Below are 23,224 nucleotides of genomic sequence, written 5' to 3' on the forward strand. Positions count from 1 at the left end.
CAATAATCTCGTACCAAATAGCCACGCTGTAATTTTGTCCTTCCGTATAATATAGATCTGATCTAAGGCTTAAGTAGGTCAAGAATCAATGTAAAGGTCTCATGTTAAAAGAATTAAGAAACCCATCATATTATAACCAATGACCGATCTCAGGTATTCAGTCTGATATAACGCATCGAGAATGGTACCAATATCAATAAGTCGCCTGATGCCAGTATTGAAATTTTCTCGAGTGTTTTTTGCTGACTTTATAGTGTACAAAGTTGACAGGTGTCGTCTAATTAGTTGTAATATTTTCTTTTTTGCTCCGTTTCAATAACAGCATCGCATGCGTGGTTTGTTACGTATACGACGTGTACAATGATATATACCAGTTAAGAGCAACTAACAATGTGACCGCTGTTTAAAATGGGAATGGAGCTCTATGTTGTATCAAAAATCTGTATTCTGCTTCAATCAATATTAACTATGTATTTTTCCCAATCTTTTAGTATTAAAGAAAAAGCAACACTACCATGGAAACTAGTATAAGCCTACAACAAGAGTGGATATTTCTTTCTTTATTTCTATCTTACATTCTTTAACCGTTTAGAAAATCCTTCATGTCAGAGTTTTCATTTTTATTTTTGAGACGATTTGAATAAAGCATGTAGGAGAAAGTAGCATTAATACAGTAAAATGACCAAAACAAAATAACCTTACATTTTATTGATAACATCCCCGTGATTGCAAATTTCTCAGAAACAAGAGTCTCTTAGAATATAAAATAAAAATAAGGTTTAGATTGAGAAGCAAAAGGTATACTGTTTATAGAATATGTTGTATTGTGAATCTATTTGACAAAAACCATGTTTTCTGAACAAAATGATAGGCTGTGTTTTTAGCAGTATTGGTATGGTACAGTTTAATGTTATTGCTGGTGGTTTGTGGTTATTTCGAGGCAGCGACCGTTTCTAAAATTTGAGTTATGTAATTTGGCATGATTACCTATGCACATATTGTGTGGATTTGTATGAATCCTGACGTTCGGGGGCTGATAAATGAATTTTAACATTTATAACTTACAACTATACACATACTTACAACGACCAACGCATGTATATGCAGATACATATATACACACTGTGACAGTATGATAGGCACACACACGCACATAAACTTCCATGCTTGCATACAAGTGTAACTGTAACGTGATAAATTTCAACCTGCTTTGTCCTCTCCAAAAAAACGTCTGTAGACTCCTTTCTTAGCTTCAGATAACATTGGATCTAAAACAAAGTGATGCTCATCTTCCAGCACGTTGCAGCAATTACAAATTCTTTCATCTAGTGGGGTAATATGTGGACTCTTCCATCTCCCTGATTCAACATGCAATTATGGACAAACTTCTTTATTTTCGAAGGATATTTTAAATTTTGTCACTGTTATTATATCTAAGTAAAGCTAACATTTGTGACAATCTTCTATATAATCTGGTTCTGAAAGACTCATTGTTCCTTGATTGCCTATTTTGGATAAACTGATCAGATAGCAATTGTTTAAGTAACGATACGAAAACTTTTATGTTCCCAACAGCATAATTTATCCACACTTCCTCTAGACAGAGACTATTTAGTAAATTCCCGACTAACGTTGCCCCATTTTCATTCCAGGATAGCTTTCTATGTCTGTAAGTAATAGGTTATATATTACAGACATATATTTCCTTTTATCTGAGGAAATGATCTTAGTCCAGTATTTCAGAATGTGGCAATATTTATTGATCAGTAAGAGTGTCATTTCCAATTCACCACACTCAAAATAATTTTTGTTTGATGTTTTTTACCCCAAAGAACAATTTTGCAAAAATTTAAATGAAACCGATCAACATCATTTATTTCGGTGAAACCCCACACTTCTGATCCATAATTAAGAATGGGTCAAATTAATGTAGATCATTTCACATTTTACCTTTGGAGGCACAGTTCCAAATTTGAATAAATATTTATCCACTAGGTAAAATTGTCCGTCGTCGGACGGGAATTTTAAAAATTAAGCAAGAATTGGGATGGGAGATCTTAAAAGAAAGTTTGAACATCAAAATACAACAACAAAATAATTGGGATGCGGCCAAGAGTTTTCAATTTGTGACCTCTTGTTTGGCAAGCGTTACATACAGACAGACAGAGGTGGGTATTTATATAATGTTGTGGCAATATTCAAATAATAATACAAGACAGTTTACCGGTGATATAATTAATAGAAGTCGTAGTCTCACAAGCGAAAATGTGATGCTGACCTGTCTTGAATGTAATCGACGTCAAGGAGCCAGTTTATAAACGTGAATGCAGTGTTAATTGTGTCTTCAGGAATTATTTGTAATTGTTGACGTACAAATCCACGTTGAAGAGCAATTGAATCTAGTCTATAGATTGCGAGTCTACCCGTGGATCTTACCACACTGGAAATTTTAAGTATAGTCACACTCCAAATAGAATCAGTTGCTTTTTTTCCACTTTCATGTTTACCAGGTTCATATGAATATCTTACAGTCACATTAACTAGTACTAGTTGTTTTGAGAAGGAGTCATGTCGTTGTATTTTTATATGTTTTTGTAATTTTCTGATTTCGACGTTATGTTTTTCAGCAAAGATGATACTGCACCAAGAAATTCCTTGCCAAGATCAACCTGTAGCAAATGTGGCCGTCGTAGACCACCACGTTAATAAATAAGTTCAAACGCAGACGTAACTTCAGTTGCTGCTTTAGTTGATGATGGTTCTGCTTCTTTATACATACTTGCAATGTCAACGACACTGAAGGCGTATTTTTATGTGCGTGATTGAGGCCTACCAGTTTGTGGTAAAAACGATATATATGCTTGATGAACTTCATTAGGAGTGCTGACATAAAAATGTGAGTACTGAATTGTTTAGGTGGTGGTAGCTCCATTTGCCATATTGCCTGTCGTGCTAACCAATTTACAGCAAAAGAACGTGTGTTATTTGATGCATCAGCACCTTTACTAATCGATGTTCTACTCCTCCAATGTCCTCTTGGGTAACAATAAATCGATTCCATTATTATCATAATAATCGGTAGACTAATTACGGGTCCCTAGCACTAGTTCACCTTTCATCGCAGATTTTACTAGGAAGCATGCCAATTTATTTCTGAGAGATTCACTTTTTTAAGGAATTTAACGACTGAATCAACTGCACATCTGCAATATGTAGTTGTTGTAAATATTTTTTTATACGCTACATCATGAACGTGATATGCTTGATCAATCTCACTTATTGGATACTATCCAGGTCTTGGTTGGTCTCGTTTGTCGAGTCGGATATCAAGTCGGATTCCAGGACAACAAAATTTAAATCCAGAAAGATGTTTTTCTCCTTGGTATTCAGCCCATGGAGCTCCTGATAATTTTCCAAGTGAAGCATCGATATCACCACCAGACACTTTGTGTCCGGAAATAAATTTGTATTTTTTGTACCACATTTCACACACTTGCCTGTAAGTGCGCGCTTTTTATTTTGTGTTATTATTGTTGTTAATCTACTTGTGGGGGTGGGTGCTCTATATCAAACACAATATAGATCCATATTATTTATTATATTTGTACACCATGGATATTATTGATTTCTCAGCGACGCGAAGGCAAGAGCCAGTCAAGCATCATCCAGCGCTATCAAATTTCTATCAGAGGAATTATCATAGGTCCATCTGGGTCTGGTAAGACGCAATTGATGCTTAATCTAATAAGGAGATGGCTCAAGTGGGATGATTTATATTTAGTGGCACCGTCTGTAGATGAGCAGAGATGCTACGATGTACCTAAAAATCATAAAGAAAGTGAAAAATTGTTGGACGAGGATGGTAATGATATTATTGATTTTATCACCGATATTGAGGAAGCCCCATCTGTGGATGACATTGAAGGATTTATTAATAATCTCATTGTATACGATGATGTGATGCTGGACGAATAATCAAATCCAACTCGGATATTTTCTCGAGGTAGGCTCAAAAACACAGATATTATATATGTTATTCAGCGATATACACAAATACCTAAAGTGATCAGAGATAACTGCAATCTTTTAGTTGTGTTTAATGGAGTCGATACACATACTCTGCGAAACATTTATCAGACTTGGTATTCATGAGATATGGGAATGAGTAAGTTCAAAATCTTCTTTTCGAAAGCACAAGCTACCCCACACGGATTTAACACTATAAATTTACATGATCCTCGGTCACCGATATCGTGTAAGTCATGATAAAATTTTCGGTTTGAGAGACAGTAGCAGGGAGAGTGACAAAAACATTGAGTATCCGATGGGTAAACAAACACACATACAATTTGAAAATACAAATGTCCAAAATAAAGTAACAAAATGAGCTAACCCGATTAGAGAAAATGTTGGCTGGTTAGAGGCTTCGGTTTGACGTTATTGATCTTGTATTTAGCTTTACCAATTTTTCAGTCATATCGCTACGATATATGCCATGTGGCAGTTTATAGTGATGTCTAGCACTGGGGCATCATGCCACATGTAGCATGATGTCCCACCCAGTCACATTATCCTGATACTAGGCCGACCAGTGCTAACAATAACCCCTTAATGCTGAGCACCAAGCGAGGCACCTGTTAGTACCAGTTTTGTAAGCCTTTGGTATGAATCAGCCGGGGATCGAACCCACGATCTCCCGCATCCGAGGCGGACGCTCTAACCACTAAGCCACAGGAGCGGCCGCAACATGTGAGTGAATTTAATCTGCAGAAACAGGGAAGTTGATTTTGTCCTAACTTCCTATATGCAATAAAGGTTCTGGATTAGTAAGTGGCCCATTTTTTACATTCCACTTACTGAATAGAGTATGCAATTTCAGAACAAATTTCGGTGCCCCGAGTGGCCGAGTGGTCTAAAGCGCTCACCGTTCCGGATCACTGCCATCTCACCTCTGTCTGCGTGGGTTCAAGTCCAAGCTTGGCTAGCGTGGGTACGTGAGAAAGCCTGCCAGTAGCTTCTCGTGGGTCGGTGGTTCTTCCCTGGGTTTTCCAGGGTTCTTCCTCCACCATTTATACTGGCCGCTATGTATAGCCTATCTTGTGCTGAAAAATGGCGTTAAACCCTAGAACAACAACAATCAGAGCAAATTTCGGAGACGAATAATAACTAACTACAATCAATTTTATACAGAAAGCTCACTAATTTACAGTACATTCAAATTCTCTATTTTTATGTTTTCATTAAATACAAAAAATTATTGATGCATCGAACTAACTCTAATTTTTCTGCCTAGCTACTGTGAAATACTCATAAACTGCTTGTATTACAGTATTCTTCCATTAGCCCTATCGGCCAAGTGTCCATTTTCACCCATTATGACGCAATTTGTTTATGAACATTACAAACGTGATATTTTTGAATAATTTAAAATGCATAGCAATAAATCATTCCGGCGGCGGTCATCCTTCAGTACTTCAACAGCCTTTGGGATGAGCGTGCACCATATAGACCGGTCCTTGGTTGAGGCTTCGAACTCGCTAAGTTTTATTCCGCACCATTTCAAGTTACATGCAGGGTTGTCTTTGTACCTTTTCCTGGGGCGCCCTCTTTTCGTGTTTCCATACTTGAACTCACCATAGAAATGTTGCTCCGTATTCTGGTCTTCTCCATCTGAATGACGTGGCCAGACCATCTTGAGCTGGGTTTTGAGCATCTGTGCCTTGGTGCGTGGAATGCATGCCCTTTTGAGAACTTCTAAGTTTGGACACTCTGTCTTGCCCTCAAATGTACATTATTGGCCATAGATCGCACTTGGAATTGCTCGAGCTGCTACACATGCCTGCAGTATACAGTCCAGATTTATAGCCATAAAGCAGGGAAGTGAGGACGACAGCTTTATACACCTCGATTTTGTTGCAGGATTCTGTCACGAAATCTGCCAAGGGATAGGCTAGCGTTCCGGATCATGAAGACATTGTGCTTCCCAAGTATTTAAAGCTCTCCATATGCTTCAGCTATCTCCTCTCAGTCTTGACGGTGGGTTGTGGTGGGTTTGTGTATGGAGCTGGCTGAAGGTGTACCTCTGTTATATCCAGGTCATTATCAGACCAAATAGCCTGGATGCCTCAGAAAACTTATTCACAGTGGTATGTATATGGTTTTTCTTGTGTTCGGTAAGTGCACATTCATCTGCAAACAGAACTTCAAGACGTTGTCTGTTGTTGTCGACAGCCAATGCAAGTCAAACAAGGAGGCCTCAAGACGATACTCGATGTAGATTCCAATGTCTAGGTCCTTCACTGCATGGAACATGACCTGGGTGAAAATGACGTGCTAGCTCAGAACCCTGATTTACTCCTGCCGAGATGCCATAGCGCTCTGAGTACTCTCAGCAGTTGGCCAAGACCTCTCCTGTCATATTGTCATGAAACAACTGGATTAGGGTGGTGAAATTTATTGTGCAGCCAAGTTTTCTAAAGACTAAGCACAGGGTACATAGTCAAAATCCTTGGTGAGGTCGATGAACACTGAATGAAGATTCATGTGCACTTCCATGCGTTTCCTCTGTATTTACCTTATAGTGAAGATCATGTCGACTTTCCGCGAGCTGGACGGAATCCAAACTGTGATTCAGGTATCAGTTCCTCTGAGATGGTTGCGACGAATCTGCTCAGGATGGTGCGTTCAAGAATCTTCCCTGCAATGGGGAGCAGAGAAATTCCCCACTAGCTGTTGTAGTCAGCTCTAGCTCCTTTATTCTTGTATAATGAGATGATGGCGGCGTCTCGTAGATCTGCAAGCATCTCCTACTAGTCCCAGATGCTGGTGAGGATGCCAATGAAGGCTGTAAATGCTTATGTGCCAAAAACAATTTGAATGCCTCTGCAAATATTCTATCTTTACTTGGTGCTTTGCCACAGATCATCTGTTTAATGGCCTTCCACATCTCCTCTACAGATGGGGCAAGTCCAGCTCTTCGTAGGCTGGTCTTTGGTGGATTTGTTGTAGTGTTTATATGTCAACAGTGGATGGGCGATTGAGGGACAGCCTGACATGTTCGTTCCATCATGCTTATATTCCTTCTATGTCTTTGATAGTAGAAGTGCAATCTTCTGAGAGAAGAGGGTTGGATCCTGATCTGAGAGGTCCATAAACAGTTTTAATAGCACTAAGGAACATGTTGAAGTTCTGCATGTCAACATATTGCTGGATATCCTCATCCATGTTTTCGATCCTTCATTTTGCAGAGTTCCCGTTGAGTCCTTGCCTGCAACTGCTTGAACTTATCTCTTGGAGGTGCAGTTTTAGTCTTTCTGTCACTCAAAGAATGTCTTGTTCTTTTCTACATCCAGGATCTTGATGTCTTCATCATACTTATGAAACCAGACCTGATGGACTCATATTATATGACCCAGGAGTGACTTAGCTGTTTCAGTCACAATCTCGTTGAGCCGGATCCATTTTCAGTTGGGCCTCCAATCAGTGGTCCTTTGGAAGACAGCTTGTTGTCTAGCTCGACTTGGAACTCCAGCTTGTGCTGATGATGCTGTAACCTGCTTGTGTTGAAGACAGGTCTAAGTATTTTGGGTCGCTTGTGGTGGTGAGGGATGATGTTTAGGTTAAGCAAGGTTCTGACAAGAGTATAGTCAGTCCAGCGCTCTGCTCCACGCACGCTCTAGTGATAAGTACGTGTCAGATGTCCATCTGCTTAGCAATGACATAGCTTAGAGGTGCCAATGCCTAGACCATGGGTGTATCCTCGTTTTCTTGTACTTGTCCGTTTGTCTATATATGATGTCAGAGATCACAAGGCTGTATTAAGCACATTTACACAGAAGACGCAAACCGTTGATGATCATTTTGCCAACTCCATGTTGCCCAATCACACCACTCCACTGAGCTTGGTCCATGATAACGATGGTGTTGAAATTACCCAGCAAGAACCGCGTGTCATTGGCCGGAACAGACGTGAGGAGATAGTCAAAGTCGGTGTATAACTGTCCGTTGGTTTCATCTGGGCATGTCATCGATGGGGAATAAGCATTTATGATTGTCCTGAAGCGTTTGCTGCTCAGAGGGAGGCTGAGTTTCAGGAGTCTCTAGTTGATGTACGTTGGTACCTGGGTAGTTCTTGGAGGTGGCTCAGAAGCTATACAAATATTTCAGTAAAGTGAATGGCGGACTGTGACAAATATCTGCGCTCGAAATAATTACTAATATTGGTGGTGATATTTTCTTTAAGGGAAATCGTCCATCACATAAAATGCATAAGACGATTATATACTTTTTTACGTGCATATAACAAGGCAATGAGAGTTTTGAATGACAAACATAATATACCATTGACTCGGGAATAACGAAAAGGCTATACACATAAGCCAAATTTTGAGATTTTGTAACTTCAGTTTTCCGGAGAAAACTAATTAATCTTTCTGGAAAAAAAACTATATTTGAACTTTCATTGCTTAGGTCATGCACAGTTTTCACAACTACAGCATGTAAAAACAAATCAGCTACAATACATTTGAAGCAGCGTTGAGATATGCCCAAATTCTCTCATTTTGCATGTAGCAAATGCAACCTTTACCCTACATATGACACTGATAAAAACGTGATTTTTTAATCTCCTTGCCAACAGTGATCTGAAAGGCTATACTGTCTCGCCCATTTGTATGCTGGATAGCTCACTAGTTTATTCATTAGTTGGTTCATTTTCTTGATTTTTGGATGTTAAACCTTTGTTAAACATGGGTATTTCAATCTGACATGTAACGCTTGGCTATCTTGCATTAGTATAGGGTCGTTCTGAACTACACACACACACACACTCACACACACACACACACACACACACACACACATATATATATATATATATATATATATATATATATATATATATATATATATATATATACACACATATCGGTTACATGTATTTTCTGTAACATATATGCTGTGTTGACTATACAGAAGATACATGCAAACTATATGTTCTCATCCCTTTTTTATAACTCTTAATTTATTTATGTGTCAGGCACATTTAGTGTGCTAAATAATTGTCACTGTCATGTTATTTACAGGTTATTGGTCTCTTGGATATTTTACTGACTAATCAAAGATGTGGCATTTGAACCACACTCATCTATATATGTAAATCGACAAAGTCCGCTAGATATCTTTCATTGATATGTTTTTTACGGATCCATACTGAATGTTTGAATTTGTCTCGGTCACCCTATTGACAGAGCAGAAGGGGCATGTATCCCATATCCCATATCCACAAGTCTACACTATAGTCCTTATACCAGTACATCTAGAACATAAATTGGTCGGAGAAGCAAGTATCTCCTAGATTTCAAAGATATGTAAGAAATTTCTCAATAAAGCAAGGATTTAACAAAGATTTATTGGTTTTAACAGCGACATGCGATTGCTGCTCGTTCACTTATATCTTCAGTGCAGTAAGTGAGACACTAGCATCAATCTTGCAATTGCAAATCCTTAAATATACTCTGTATACAAGTCCACACAAATTTGTAAGTCCACATAATCAACTAAATATTTGTAACTAAATATTATATACTTGGTACACACTGAGTGTTCAGATTTATCGTGGTTTCTTTGTATACAGAACAGACTAAACGTGTGACCCATTTGTCCTATATAAAAGTCCACATAACTACTTACACCTGCGTAAGTACACTTATGGGTGGTGTGAGGAGGTTGGGTCTACCTTTTACCTTACTCTGTTATGACAGTGAACATAGCCCAGAAGGACCAATGGGTTCATTGCAGAGCATTTCGCACGTGTAATACGCCCCTTTTTGCGGGTGCACAATTCGGTATTATCTGTATACCTGTACACATGATATGTATGTTCCAATATGTTTACAATGTTTTGCTTTTATTTTTATTTGCATGTATGGACTGACGTTTTTGTACGCGTTACATATCGTTTCCTACTACCTGGTTCTGCTTTTCAATTCTTCGTCTAGGTCTCATGGGTGCACAGACCTAGACAGCCATTCACATCGTGTGGGCACTGCTCTTCATATGGGTTCACTGAAGAGCATTTCTCACATGTAACACAACCCTTTTCACGGGTGCACAATTCGCAATTATCTGCATACTGGTACATGGATATATGTTCATTTATGTTTACAATGTTGTTACTTTATATCGTGATTTAGACGTATGGCCTAGGAAGTCTGGGATAAATAATTATTATCTTTTCTTTATTATACTTTCTTTTCATTCCGTGTTTGCTTCGCTTGGTTGCAGCAGGCCCCCCCCCCCCTTTTTTTTTTATTTTGGGGCTACACAGAGAGCGCTAGATATGGCGGGCACTCTCTGTGTGGTGGCGGTCTGAGCCCCAAATTTCAAGCACTTGAGCTTCATTATGTATGTAAACCATCATAGCAGTAACTTTGATATGCAGATGTATATCTTTCGCCTTGAATTATGTTTATTTCTATAGATAATCTGTACTGAAGTCACTAAAAGTGGCCTGCACTAACAATCATGGAGTATGTTATTATTTCTTCCCTGGGGCCGAACTCTAAACACGCTCGCCTTGCAGTATCATTCCTGATTCCGTTGTCCGTGTCCACAGTCTTGCTTTCCCTCGGGCTATAAACAAACACCTAATCATAAAAATTTGTATGTCATATCCGCATAGTCCAGTAGATATTTGTCTTTCACAGGTTATATCCAGGTGTTCATTGAGTGATTGTATTTGTTTTGGTTACTTTATTGACGGAGAAAAAAAGAGGTACAAAGCTTGTATTTATCTTTATCTCTAGACACGGTTTACTTTTGTTTACACAACCCAACGTATTAGACAGCATGAGATCACCTTTGTTAATTACAAAGACTACGTATGGAAATGTACATGAAGCTCATGCGGACATAATGTAATTTGCAACAGACACTTCGTAAACTGTATGTGTCTAAGTCTTAGTACAAATAATGATATCATTATATTCTGACAACAGTTTAAATTCTTCTAGTTTATTCCATTTGACGCTTGTATTGTGACTCATTCATTATACATTAAACAAAATGGTATGTAACAAGGTTTGTCTCCGATTTTCTAATGTAATTTATTTTGCCTTGTCCGTCCTCCTGTACCTGTGGTGCAAACGTCCTATATTTGCCAATGACCATGTCTCGATATGGCAATTTCAGACATTATACGAAGACACTCGCGCATTTGAAACGTGTTTTCATATTTCTAAATTAGGAAAGCGTGGGATGAATTTTCTGGTTTTAATTAGAAACTGGAACATATACTGCGCGTTTTTGTTCGTGCACCATCACTCTCGGAGTGGTAGATGTACAAATGTTGCTCGTCGTCTACTGAACTTCTTTGGACTTTGATAAAGTAAACCATTCTGAATCGTTGATAGAATCAGTAAATGTTGTCCTCTCATCTCCTGGTCTGATTCAATAGTTACGTTTAGGTCAGGATCCAGTGCGGCAAAAAGGTCTTATCAGCAGGAGGATAAAATGGCGGTTCTGGCTCTCCCTGTAAGCGGATGGAAGGGGGTTATGGCTCACTGAATTATGGGGTTAACTGGTGTTTTTGTTTCTATTAGGGACGTATTTGTATTATAGTGAAGATGACTCATCCGTGTTATCCCTGGCACGTAGATAAGTTGGGCTTGAGCGATAATAGGCCTGAACTCAAGTTGGAATTAGTTTAGGAGGAATCCATTGCGAGGTTGAGGCGTACGAAAGAGTAGATAGCGTACGCTGAGTTATGTGCCAGAGATTATTTATTGTGAGGAGAGTGAGGAGGAGGAGGAGGTAGAGTGGGTGAGGCGTAGTCACAGTCATCAGCGTCCAGTGCAACGCTACAATCAGTAGTATTACATCCGAAATAAGTTGAAGCGTTTTAACTCGTCAGAGCAGGAGCGAAATGAGTTTGATTATTGGCTGAATAAAGTGACTCGAGTGCAATTGGCAGATCGTGCAAGATTTATCAAATTTGAGAATGTGTTTAAACGTAGTTTTTGACCAGATGGGTCGCCACGAGCATGTGATGAAATGTAATGCTGTCTCTAGTAAATGATTGATGGAGTAGTACGATAAGATTATTTCGGAGGCATTGTCAAGCTAGTCAGAGAAGCGGGGGGAATCAACGAGTTGAACTGTTTAGCATATCCAAACCATTTGACGAGTGATTGTTTTTACCACGAGTGGAGATGACTGTTTGAATTCGGAACACGTACTGATCTGTCTTTTGTAATTCTTGTTTGGGTTCTCCTGAAGAATCTTTGAGGGTGCAGGTGATGGGAATAGTTTTTTGAATAGTATTGACAACGAAGCTTTCATCGGTCTAGTTAGGAATGTATCCGTTTTCGAATGTGGATTTTTGTCGGTTGATTCTGACGTGGTCATCTGCCATGAATTTGACTCGACAAAAATAAGGCCTCTGAGACATACTGTTATTGATAATGAAAACCATATTGTGTTATCAAGGAGGCTTCTGCTGGGGCCATTTGAATGGTTCAATGGTAGGTGTGATGTAATGGTAAACGAGTTCTGGAAGAAAATCTAAGTATCGGTTGCTATTATCGCTGGTGAATTTTTTCCAAATGCGATTTTTTAGAGTACGGTTATGAAAGGGGGTTATGGCTCACTGAATTATGGGGTTAACTGGTGTTTTTGTTTCTATTAGGGACGTGTTTGTATTATAGTGAAGATGCCTCATCCGTGTTATCCCTGGCACGTAGATAGGTTGGGCTTGAGCGATAATAGGCCTGGACTCAAGTTGGAATTAGTCTAGGAGGAATCCAGTTCTATGACTGAGGCTTTGTCAGGAATATGAGTCCTGTACAATGTGATGTTATTTTTTTAAGACAGTCCGAGACAGGTTTATTATAAAATTCGCTACCATGATCTGTCCAGAGTTTATGTGGGTTTTTATGTCTTTGATCATGCGATAATGAAAATGATCGTTGTAATATCTCACGTCGAAAAGGTCGGCCGATCATATGTTGTCCACGCCTACGGCAATGACTGTTCGTCGTGGATTTTTTTTTTTTGTGCCTCCGGATTTATGCGGTTCTTTTGCGAGATCACTAACTACAGTATTGTTGCTGGGTGTTTTTAGACCTATACGGCTGATAGTTATAATGTTGTTTGTTGTTGTTAGTGATGGTGTCGCACATAAAACGTTATTTGATTAATTTTAACCATCACTACCACTATTATTAATATTTGCACTAATACTAATACTGCTACTATTACTAAGACGACGACAATAGCGACTGACAACGATGACTACGACGTACTAGACTTAAAGGTGATGCAGAGAGAAAACTGATGTCTGATGTTGTTCTCAATAGAGAAACTTCAGTGCATTGAAGTTATGTATAAATCAATGCATTGTTTGAATATTATTTTTATTTACATTTTATTAACATTCTCTTACGAGAATAATTATAGTTTTAAAAGTGTAAATGCTTTATGGTCAGGTTTTGCAAATTAAGAAATATACATACTTACAGCGTATTAATGTCTTGATACCATAAAACCTTTTTAATTGCATGTATAGAATTTATAGAATTGATAGGTGTGTGTTATTCATTGTGGAGTTAATAGTTTTCCCTCTCCTTGTGTGTCATCGTGATTTACAAATATATCTTTTGCTAATGCAACTTGACAGGAGATGATTACGGAAATCTCTCTTCTTTATATTCATTTCGTAAGACAAAGATCCAGTCCTGAGGAACACTCGATTGGACTTTAAGATTGTTCCTAAGATTGTCCTGTTTTATTACTTATAACAAAAGCAAATCAGCAAGAGAAGCAAAATCAACAAAAAGACAACAATAAAATAGCTACAAGTTCAGCAATCAGCTCTGCTAACACAACTAGTACTACAATATTACTACATTACTACGTTAGCTACTAACTACTGATATATACTAGACTACTACTACTACAGCTTGCTACTATTATTGCTGCTACTACTACTTCAACTACCATAGCTAATTAATGCTACATTACTACTACTACTGCTAATACTAATACTATTACTACTAAATCATATTGCTGTAATTATTAATACATGTCTCTGCTTGCAATCTGGTAGAAGAATATATGAATAGGCCGGTAGTTTGATTTAAAAAAAAATAAATTTGCATGATCTATGCAAGGAACGGTCCTTGGAAAGTACAATATCTATAAATTTAGCCATACACAATGAGGTCGATTGCACATATTGTGATATCAAGAGACGTGGGTGTTGGCGAAGAGAGGCTCGTATACACACTGATCAGGAGAAACGGTTTAGCTGTTGACGGCAAAACAGGCTCGCGTTGCTTCTTATGTAAGTACCGAATAGTATTCTTGTTAGTACTTATTATAATATTTTACGACGATGTCTTTCTTCTCAAAAATAATAGCACAACAAGTTCACTGTAAGAAAAGTAATCTGGATAGTGGCCAAGTGATAGAATACATGACTAATTGGCACAGAAAAAGACGAAGCTTTCCTCTATTGTTCAAATTCGACAAAAACATAAATAATACAATGTTTATTATTAACGTAAAATGTATTTGTACGCTACAGTTCATGGATTTATTTTTACGTCGTATATAATTTGTATTATGAACCGATGGCCTTCATTACCAAACAAACAAATACTGGATCTTGAATGCTGTAAATCAAACTGACATAAGCTTGAATTGTTTTAACAAATTCAAGAAAATTACTCTTTATAAACGTCTCACTCGCTCTCATTGTGTATCATTGTGAAAACGTCCGTATATCTATTACGGCTACGGTGTAATTTTCAGTGTGTTATTAAACTGTCGGGTATCCGTACATGGAAATAGTGTGCCTAAAGATTAGGATTACCGTATACACTCGTAGTAATGTGTTCATGAGTATAAAAAATAAAATAAAAAAGAAGATTGAAATAAAGGTAATAATGTTATCAGCAGTCGTCATATGCTTAAATCATAATTGCGTCAGCAAGAAAAGATTAATATTCAACTTGCTTTGCAGGTAGCCTTGTTGTAGCTAGAGAAGTTACTTTGGACACAAATAAGAAATATGTTCTGCAATCTGGACGTTGTTATTACATGTTTCTTACCTTTCAGTGCAAGTGTGTGTGTGTGTGTGTTTCGGATAATGGCGCAGCTCTGTTCTTCCTGTCTGAGGACAGGTGACCCTAACCACTCCTGACGCACAGTTATCAACGATTTAAATTTTGAAGTGCGAGCACGAGTTCAAGTTTTGAGCCCATGCTGTTTCGTGACTACGTGGTCTGTTCTTGTGAACGGTGTTAGCTATTCTCTGGCCATGCATTGGCAGTCCCATAATTATCTAAGGCTTCTAACATTTTGCTTGGTTTTATTTTTCATTTATTTGAGTACATCTAAATATTAATTACACCAAACATGTCCCATTTCTCCCAATGAAATAGGTATTTACTGCGACAAGGCATGACAGATTTGTGTGATATTCAAATTTCCAGAACCATCACAGCATGAGCAATTAGTTAATAAATTTCATAATTTAAAAATAGTTGTCTCTTCTTTCTTGCTGTTTTATGGCTTTAGTTACCTACGTTTTCATTTTGCGTAATTGTTTAAAAAAGGCATTTCCGTTTGGAGGGATGGCGGGAGGAATTAATCCTCTTTTCTTGACTAACATATAAGATTTTAAAGCTCCCTTTTAATATGATACTCGCTTGAGTTCAATACATCTTGATGTAAATTTTAAAAGAAAATATTATTCGGCTTCACTGGCACAATATTTCTAAATCATATAATTCAAATTCCTAGTCAATGTCTGATTTCGCTTCTCTATTAAAATGTTAAATGTTTTCGTACATATATCATAAATGTGTTTCCTCGCAATGCCAGACAGCCCAGCTGATAATGGTTCACACTTACCTCATTTCAAAAGTAAAGAAAGTACAACATTATGGATGCTATATTGCATTTTTAGAATGTTTATAAAATGCCTTGAGTCCCACAGTGAATAGTAGTCTCTTGCACTGATATGTATCTAAAATTAACAGTTTAAGTTATTCCCTCTTAGCTTGTCCTATATATCGAAAGATATGGCAATTGTAAATCAAAGGAACAGTTACAAACCAGATACAAAAAAGAAGATTTTTCCCAGAGTGAATTCCTGAAATGTATTTTTCTTTAACTTTTACTTTCCTTTGTGTTTATTTATCTATAGTGATCCTAATGGATCGTGAATTCTGCAGACTTTTATTTTTATCATGCACTAATTTCTTTTCTACCGGGCATTAATTGGTATGACAATGTTAAAGTTCACTTCGCAATGTGTGTGACAGTCCGATAAAATAACTGCTCACAATAATAAACTCTAGTAGTAAGAAGAGGAAGAGGAGGAGAACATTTAATGATTGTCCATCATGGCTATATACAGTCCATCCCATCAGACTAAACGTATGTCTTTACACATTTTAAATTATGTCATTTGGAAACCCCACATGTAACCTCAACAGTTCAATGAAAAGACTATTTTATAACCTCACGGCACCTTGTAGAAGGGGAAAAAATTTAGCAAGTGCACGAATAGATCTTTAGGATAAAAAACTCTTTTTATCAAGCAAATATTCAAAGATGCCTTAACTCAGTGCATTGAGTTTTGCATCATGGTCACGTACAAGGGGCGAAAACGTACGTCATCACTACGTTACAAGGATAGTCATCTAAAATACTGTTAAATCATGGCACGATTAACTCAGTTCTGATTATCCTGATTTTTTTTTTAATTTACTGCCTATAAGAGATATTTCCATAGAAAACGTTTCATATCAAGAAATGAACTTTAAAATGACAAAGCAACGTTTGGATCATCCTGAAAACACTTGCCCACATTATAAGCATGTGCCTACCAAATATAAAAATGAAACAAACATCTTACTGTACACAATTGCTCAGACAATTAAATTTATTATCATGTTAACTTTTCAGAAATCAAAATTTGTTGCTCATTTTTTAGCCCAGTACACAGCACACATCCTCCAGAATGAAAATGAGCACATACATTCTGAAACATTAAGCTGAGACATTTCGTGTCATTTTTTTTCGGGTCAAATGTCCTTCAAGGCGGTATCGTTCAAAGGGACTGTAAGCAATAATCTCGTACCAAATAGCCACGCTGTAAGTTTGTCCTGCCGTATAATATAGATCTAATCTAAGGCTTACGTAGGTCAAAAATCATTGTAAAGGTTTAAAGCACTCGTACAAGTCTCAGAAATTAAATCCATACTGATATTATGATCCAATATGTTAGACTGTCTTGTTTTTAGCAGTATTGGTAAAGTGCAGTTTCGTGTTCCTTGCTGGTAGTGGGAAGATTGTTTCGAGGCAGGAACCGTTTATAAAATGTGTTATGTAATTTGGCATTATTGCCTTGCATATACTGTGTAGATTTGTATGAATCCTGGCGTTATGGGGTTGATAAATCATTTTTAACATTCATAACTTACACGCATACACATACTTGCTTATTTTGTGACATGTTAGATACTCCAGGATATGCTGGTTGAATCAAGTTCGTGAGGTTAAATACAAGTTCCTTCGGTAGAAGAAACAAAAAGTGTCATTAATATATAAACAGTATTTAACCGGACTTTCTTGATAGTATCATAAGTACATTATACATGAAATATGACATTGTAATGCCTGTATTAACAATAAAAAGGAGAATGTAAATTAGGTAATATTCCTCATATTAATACGTTCAATTATTGCTCTATGGATATGATTTCCCAGATTTGTAACCTCAGTAGTTTTTTAGTGGAACTGTAACTTGATAAATTTCAACATACTCGGACCTCTCCAAAAATAAGAGTTTGTAGAATTCTTTCTTAGCTGCAGATCACATTGGCATTCTAAAACAAAGTGATACTCATTTTCCGGCACGTTGCAGCAATTACAAATTCTTTGATCTAGTGTGGTAATATGTGGACTCTTCCTTCTCTCTGATTCAACATGTAAAATATGGACAAACTTCCTCAATTTCGAAGGATATTTTAAATTTTGCACTGTTACTGTATCTAAGTACACCTTATAGCCAATATTTGTGACAATCTTCTATATAATCTGGCTCTGGAAGACGCATTGTTTCTTGATTGCCAATTTTGGATAAATTGATCAGATAACAATTGTTTAAGTAACGATACGAAAACTTTTATGTTCCCAACAGCTTGATTTATCCAAACTTCCCATAGACACAGACTATTTAGTAAATTCCGGACTAACGTTGCCCCATGTTCTTTTTCCAGGATGGCTTTCTATGTCTGTAAGCATTAGGTTATATAATACAGGTATATATTTCCTTTTGTCTGAGGAAATGATCTTAGTCCAGTATTTTAAAAAGCGGTAAAATTCATGGATTAGAAAGTGTGTCATTTACAATTCCTTTCCAATTCACTACATACAAAATTATTTGGGGTTCATTTGTTTAACCCCAATAAGATTTTTTTCAAAACTTCAAATGAAACCGTTCAACAGCATTTCCTTCAATGAATCCCCACACTTCTGATCCATAATTAACAATTGAACAAATTAGTGTCTAAAATTTCACAGTTTGGAGAGACATTTCCAAATCTGAATAAATATTTATCCACTAAGTAAATTGCTCGTAAGTGGACGGGAATTTTACAAATTAAAGGGAATTGGGATGAGCAAGCTTAAAAGAATTCAAACGTAGAAATACCAAAATTAAATATATATAAGATTGTAAATAATGCCTTTGATGCTTAGTTTGCAGAGCAAATTTGAACGAAGCCACTGTTGTAAAAACTATTCCCAGAAATGCAGATTTGTTAACCTCTAACTGTATATGTTTGTAGGAGGGTAATAAATCGTCTGATATTCTTCATCCCTTGCTGAAAATTATAGGTTTAATTTTATTTGTATTAACTTTAAGATGCCACTTATCACAATAAGTACTCATAGCACTTAGTCCTTTTTCCTGACCCTGTTTTGACTCAGAAAATATTACTAAGTCGTCTGCGCATGAAATCATAAACAGTTATAGCATACCTAAGTCAGCACCAGGAACACCATTATTAATAATTTATTCTTAATAAGCATGGAAAATAAGAAGGGCGACGAGCATTCTCCTCGACACACGCCAGTTGCACTAACAAATTCTTCTGACAAGGGGTTATTGAATTTCACTTTATTCTTCACGTTTTCATACATTGAACATACACTATCTATCTATCTATCTATCTATCTATCTATCTATCTATCTACCTATCTATCTATCTTTATATATATATATATATATATATATATATATATATATATATATATATATATATATATATATATATATATATATATATATATATATACTGCCACAAACGTTAATAATATCGCAAATTCAGAACACTTTCCGACCTTTCGAGCTAAACAAACGCTTCGTCGAGGGAATAAACAGCTTAGATATACAGAACAAACGCTAAACACAAAATCTTAGAAAAATGCTAGCCACCTATATATTAGAATCACTAATAAAAATTAACAAGAGATATACAAATCACAAAAGTAATAATAATACAGGAGCTGGTTATGGTGTCTAACAGACAGAGAACCAATATGTTCTCCATATATAATTTGTTACCCGCTAAATGCTAAATGTTTACTTATAACAATGTCCATTTCTATTTTGTTTCAAGGCTCGAGGAAAAGATTATTTTACTAAAAGCAATTTTCCTGTGTTTGAGGTTCTAGGCTGGAAAACAATATTTTAACTCTACATCGATAATATTCATCCATTAGTTACATATGGGTCTCTCAGGTGAATCTTGCCTTCGTAAGCAACTTGACCTCTTCAGAATTTGTGTTGGGTTTTCTCATATGTATATTGCACTTCATGAAACAATGTAATATATTTGCCTTGCTCATCATGTTGTTAATTGTTAGCCATTCTGTAACTTTATAACATCTTCACTGATAACTTAAACAGAGAAAACGCAAGAATTTCTTTTTTTCTTTTCAGGATCTCCTGCCAGGTTGTTACCAGGTTTTAGATTGAACAGATGTGTTTTAATAATATTTCACCACGATCAAACCTCCAAATGATAATGCAGTTATGAGAAATGAGATTTAGGTAACGTTTCTTTCTACAAAACATGACAACAAAAGAGGAGAAAGGAATAATTTTGTCAATTATGCTAAGACCGTTTATAAATCGGACGGAAATAGACCATACAAAGGCATGGGTAATAAGGTCTAATCTCTTTTCAAAAGCTCTCTCAGCAACTCAGTGTACCACAGGTGTGGTTTGTCCTTATTTTGTCATGTTGAGTGGGAGTGTGGCTGAAGGGTTGAGGCAGCTTCCTGAAGGGAACAAAAACAGAGATGTAGACCTGATGGCCATACATACTTTTGGAAAGGTGTATGATACTACAGATGATATGGCTTCAGCGGGAGATAACTACTGTTTCTTGGCAATTGGTCAAGATGCTTATCCGGGATATTTAAAGCTTCGGCTTATCAATGAGGGAAATAAATGCTTTTTTAGGTATGGACTAACGGAAGACAAAGACCTTGAGTTTTATACTACACACGAACACGATGGCATACTACTGTCAAGCAGGGCAGTAACTGAATACTCAATGAAGGATTTGGTTGAAGGAGACACCGTATCATCATTTCACTCACAGCTCCAGCTCCATACAAACTGGTCAAGTGTACATGGTCCTGCTGTAAGCATGCCGGTAACTACGTATCCTAGCTTTCCATTTAGAGATATATTTTTTGAGAGTATCGACATGGTTGATGCACTTGAGTGTTTTGATTGGCCACAACAAGCTATGGAATGGATCACACGCCATCGTCCTAAACAATGGCCCTCCCCAGCTACTATCAGGAATATTGTACAGCAAAAATGTCATTGCGTCCCTGTTGGTGTAAAGGGAAGCCCAGATGAAGACGTGCAATGGCGGTATTCGTTCTCTGTTGCAGAACAGATTCTTGTTTGGACTTTCAATGAGACTCAATTTAACGTTTACGCATTAATGAAGATGATTCTTAATCAATTCATTAAACCGAAGGCACCTAAGGGATTATCTTCCTACCACATCAAAAACACGTTATTTTGGCTCTTGGAAGAAACTGAATCATCCTTCTGGATTCCGAGAAATATTATCACTTGCATAGAACAGGTCCTGCAACAACTCGTAAATTCTTTGATCACAATGACTTGCCCAAATTACTTCATACGTAAGAACAATATGTTTCACGGGATGATAATGGATGAGGTGCAAACTCTCGTCTTGCCTTTGATGCTTGACATCCAGGAAAATCTTGCTGGATATATTAAGGAATTAATATGGATTAACAATGCAAATGACTCACTAAATACTGACGAAACAATGGTCAATCAAGTGGAACCTATCCTGATGTATGAACTAAAAAGCCGTATAAAGAACAAAATCGATCCACCGAATGCAACGGCTATAATGTCTTCATTTCAGTTTCTTTGTTTACTGAAAGACGAATCCTACCTATTTGATAATATTTATCCAGATATTCCAATGCTAAATCAGTATTCGACCTTTCGTAAGATGATAGATGATATTTATACACAGGAAGAGAAGGAATTCCTCCAACCTCTATTGGAGTCACTCAGAAGTGTTGAAGTTTCTATCATTCATGCATTGGTCAGAAAATCTGAATACTGCCACACTCAGAAAGTTGATCTTGCGCAACGTGCAGAAAATTTTCTCAAGCAAAACAATCTAGTACATAGCAAAGTTCAACATGCAAACATTCTGTTTTACATAAAAAGATACGAGGAGTGCTTAGTGTGTCTGGATACTATAATCAATCAATTTAGAGACAACATTTACATTGGAGCAGCAGAGTGCTTCACAAATGAATGTGAAAAAATGAAATTAATTTATACACAGCTAGAGTCATTTTATAGGTGTGACCCAAATATTGCCTTTAGATTTATAAATAGCATTCCAACAATGCCCGCATCTCCAGTTGTCCTTTTACCGATTGAAGCTTCAGTCATTCCGAGACCATTAATGATAGAACTACTTTGGCAGATTGCGATTAAAGGGGACAAAATGTTAAATGTAGATCCTTTGATTTTTGCCTGCCTTTTGAAAGTAGAATGTTTTCTGGTCACGGGACAGCCCCAACGAGCTTTGGAAGCAATGTCTGATTTGGAATATTTTTGCCGAATGCCAACATGTACACAAGAACATATAGGTCTAAACATCGTTGGACATTGCTATCTTCAGTTAGGTTTAACTGATCGAGCCTCTGAAGTTTTTCTCCGATCCTTGGATATTAAACGGGATAACAACGCAGCTAAATGGCATGTGTTCGATGTATGGGATAGGCAAAATCAAATTAGCCCAAACCAAGGAAATTATTCACCAATACAACACTATAGTCCTGATCAGTTAACCAGTTGTAATACATGTAATTGGCTTTAATACGCAGTATAATAAAGCTTTGAGTATTTGACAGGTATATACGTTTCTGAGATTACACCAGTTCCAAATTCTGGTCGGACTCGGAAATTTTAGAAGTTTTTAGATATAAATTATAGATCATCTTGTTCTTTCTAAATATTACTTTAAATACATCTCTCAAGACTGGTTATTCATACAGAATGGATAGTTACTAATATGGACTTTGTACCTCTAATAATAGAAACCATGTTTTACTATGAACCTGTTTAGAGGTTTGGAATAAGTTGTCGATTGTATAGTCAGTTGAAGGATTGCGACATATGTTATGTGCTGCTGCAACGTGACATCTGTCAGGTAGATATGTATTGCAACAGAGAGTCGTGGAGTTGTGCGTGTGTGTGTAGATAGAGAGAGAGAGAGAGAGAGAGAGTACACATTTATTCATTCATATTACTATTCCAGTATATGTATGCAGGTGTAATTGCAGTTGTGTTTAGATTTAATTTGAGAGGACATTACTTATTTATTTAAATTACAAAATGCTCATTGACTTAGGACTAAAATACTACTTCGAAATAATTGTGAATCAATTCAAAACATTCTAGATAATATCATTGTGAATCAATTCAAAACATTCTAGATAATATCATTGTGAATCAATTCAAAACGTTCTAGATAATATCATTGTGAATCAATTCAAAACATTCTAGATAATATCATTGTGAATCAATTCAAAAGATTCTAGATAATATCATCGTGAATCAATTCAAAAC

At 36.8% G+C, this 23,224-nt stretch overlaps 1 protein-coding gene across 1 annotated transcript in view; it reads left to right on the forward strand.

Annotated features, from left to right (window-relative positions):
* Nucleotides 1-23,002, forward strand: part of LOC149797404 (uncharacterized) — a 35,770-nt gene extending 12,768 nt beyond the window's left edge. The window contains exon 2 of the mRNA XM_089960410.1: nucleotides 20,018-23,002. Within this exon, the coding sequence (XP_089816536.1) occupies nucleotides 20,151-22,472 (2,322 nt within the window). The 5' untranslated portion in view covers nucleotides 20,018-20,150 and the 3' untranslated portion in view covers nucleotides 22,473-23,002. The remainder of the gene's footprint in view (nucleotides 1-20,017) is intronic.
* The last annotated feature ends 222 nt before the right edge of the window (nucleotides 23,003-23,224 follow it).

This window comes from Sinohyriopsis cumingii, chromosome 6, assembly GCF_028554795.1.
Source record: "Sinohyriopsis cumingii isolate HCF-2022 chromosome 6, ASM2855479v2, whole genome shotgun sequence".
Classification (NCBI taxonomy): Eukaryota; Metazoa; Mollusca; class Bivalvia; order Unionida; family Unionidae; genus Sinohyriopsis; species Sinohyriopsis cumingii.